The sequence below is a fragment of the Clupea harengus genome, chromosome 19 (genome assembly GCF_900700415.2).
Source record: "Clupea harengus chromosome 19, Ch_v2.0.2, whole genome shotgun sequence".
Lineage (NCBI taxonomy): Eukaryota > Metazoa > Chordata > Actinopteri > Clupeiformes > Clupeidae > Clupea > Clupea harengus.
In genome coordinates, this window is record NC_045170.1 from 1808464 (window position 1) to 1810963 (window position 2500).

The window sequence follows — 2500 nt, forward strand, 5'->3', positions numbered from 1 at the left end:
GCCATCAGCCAATGAATGTATGCGAGACACAATGGTGCCCCTCGACGGTAAATCGTAAGAATTGTCCCCTGAAGCAATTCGAATCACCTCAGTCAGCCCACCGTCTTCAACTATGTTGATGGGCCGACAGTCACCCGCAACCTAAACTGCTACAGCGTTGGTAACCTGTTCACGGACTGGTCTAGTTCATTTCCTAGAGAAGTCGTGGAGTGTGGGTTGGCGACCATCTAACCTGGGACTGCTTTCTGTCGGGTGCTTTGCATTAAGGTTATAACTTAAACACGAGCTGCTTCTGTGATAGCTACATTCAGCTTGACAAATGCTACATACAACTTTAGTTTTGTCGATTGTTCTGTCATTTTGCCTCTTAAACAGAAACTTTCCGCCCAACAATCCCTCAGCTCTCTCCATCTTCAACTACCGTCTCGGTCTCTTCTATCTAACTGACTGCAGACAAGGGGCGGTTTCGTGCCACGGGTCAACGCGCACCGGAAGTAAACAAAGTTGCGTTAACTGCGTTCAAATATTTGATTGCATTAATCTCCGCCACAATAATCTCATAGAATAACGCGTTAACTTTGACAGCCCTAAAATAAATAAATTACACGCACACTACGAAACAGAACATGCATTAGTTTTAATCGATGAAAAAATAATTTCATCGAGGAAATTCTTAATGATCAATTAATCGATCGTCGATTAATTATGCCCATCCCTAATACCAACCGCTCCGCTTTCTCGCTCCTGTGTGTGTGTGTGTGTGTGTATGTGTGTGTGTGTGTGTGTGTGTGTGTGTGTGGGGTGTGTGTGCGTACTCACCTTGACTGGGCGTGGTAGGTCGGGCCGTTTGACCCGCAGGTAGATCAGACTGCCGATGGAGAGACCGATGAAAAGCCAGTAGTTAAAGCTGAAGTAGTTAATCAGCTGAAACACGTCCTCCACACACAGGAAGATCAGGGACATGCCACCCTGTAAGACACATTGTAAATTTGTGATGAATGCTGAATTCTTTTGTAAGAGGACTGACTGGTGGTAGACATGAATCTACTAAAGCCTCTCTACATCAGATAGTCAGACCGTTACAACACACACACACGTAGGTCATTAAAGTTAGCAATCAAAAACACAAGTTCCTGTCCGAGTTCACTGGAGGCAGTAGGGCCAATGATTTTCCGTTTAAAAAAAATAAATGAGTTTTCCGTTTCACATTTGGTCAATTCCGTTTTTTTCCGTTTCAGCTCATTTTGTTCACCCAGGGGTAGATTGATAGCTTAAAATGAGTGAATAATATGTGCCACAAGTGACCCAAACCTTCTAAGATTGTTGTTTGCCAGCCATCAACAGAACAGAAGACTAAAAAAACATTATTTGGAGGCGATTGGGAAGATGAGCGAATTAATGTGACTGACATTTTCTCATTTTTATTATTATTAATGTTTGTTCATCCTTGCAATCGTCGTTGTGCTTATTTGAAATAAATACAGTCTTGCAGGACAAAATACAGGGGAATTTGGGCGATTTTGATGCACAAAATGGTGTTTCCGTTTGAAAGTTGCAATTCCGTTTCAAAGGGTACATTCCGCGAATTCCGTCCGTTTTCCTTTATCGCGGAAAATCATTGGCCCTAAGGTAGGCGTTGTGTTCCCTGGTTTAGTGATCTAGCGCCCCCTGGGGGACTTACATTGAAGAGCAGGGCAGGGATGGGGGTGTAGCGCTTCACATGGATCATGGAGAGCATGTTGGGTAGGTGGCCCTCACGAGAGCCCACGAAGAACAATCTAGAAAAAACATGTTAATATAGGAAGAACTATCTAGAAAACACAGACATGTTATCATAGGAGGAACTATCTAGAAATCACAGACATGTTAATATAGGAGGAACTATCTAGAAATCACAGAAGATATTCCCATACCTGAAGCACAGAAGAACAAAGCATCTAACTACAGGGAACATTCTAGAAGACAGATTACCCTACAGAGAACATTCTAGAACACAGATTACCCTACAGAGAACATTCTAGAACACAGATTACCCTACATGGAACATTCTAGAACACAGATTACCCTACATGGAACATTCTAGAGGACAGATTACCCTACAGGGAACATTCTAGAACACAGATTACCCTACAGGGAACATTCTAGAAGAGAGGTTTGGTATTTAGTTTTTCTATGAGGCTGACTAATGTGTGTGTGTATGTCAGAGAGAGTTAGTGAGACTGACAGAGGACATACACATACAGACAGACAGACAGACAGAGAGACAGACAGACAGACAGACAGACAGACACACACACACACACAGACAGACAGACAGAGACACACACACACACACACACACACAGACAGACAGACAGACAGAGACACACACACACACACACCTGGAGGCGGCGATGATGGAAGAGTTGAGGCCTCCGTAGCAGGAGATGGCGACTGACAGAGGGATCAGCCAGCGAGCCCAGCCCAGCACCTCATCAGCAAACGTCTAACACACACACAC

At 44.0% G+C, this 2500-nt stretch overlaps 1 protein-coding gene across 1 annotated transcript in view; it reads right to left on the reverse strand.

Moving 5' to 3' along the window:
* Window positions 1-2500, reverse strand: part of si:dkeyp-120h9.1 (Y+L amino acid transporter 2-like) — a 17570-nt gene that overhangs the window by 4806 nt on the left and 10264 nt on the right. Inside the window, exons 5-7 of the mRNA XM_031586017.2 lie at window positions 2382-2485; window positions 1682-1778; window positions 820-969 (exon numbers count right to left, since the gene is read on the reverse strand). Of these exons, the coding sequence (XP_031441877.1) occupies window positions 820-969; window positions 1682-1778; window positions 2382-2485 (351 nt within the window). The remainder of the gene's footprint in view (window positions 1-819; window positions 970-1681; window positions 1779-2381; window positions 2486-2500) is intronic.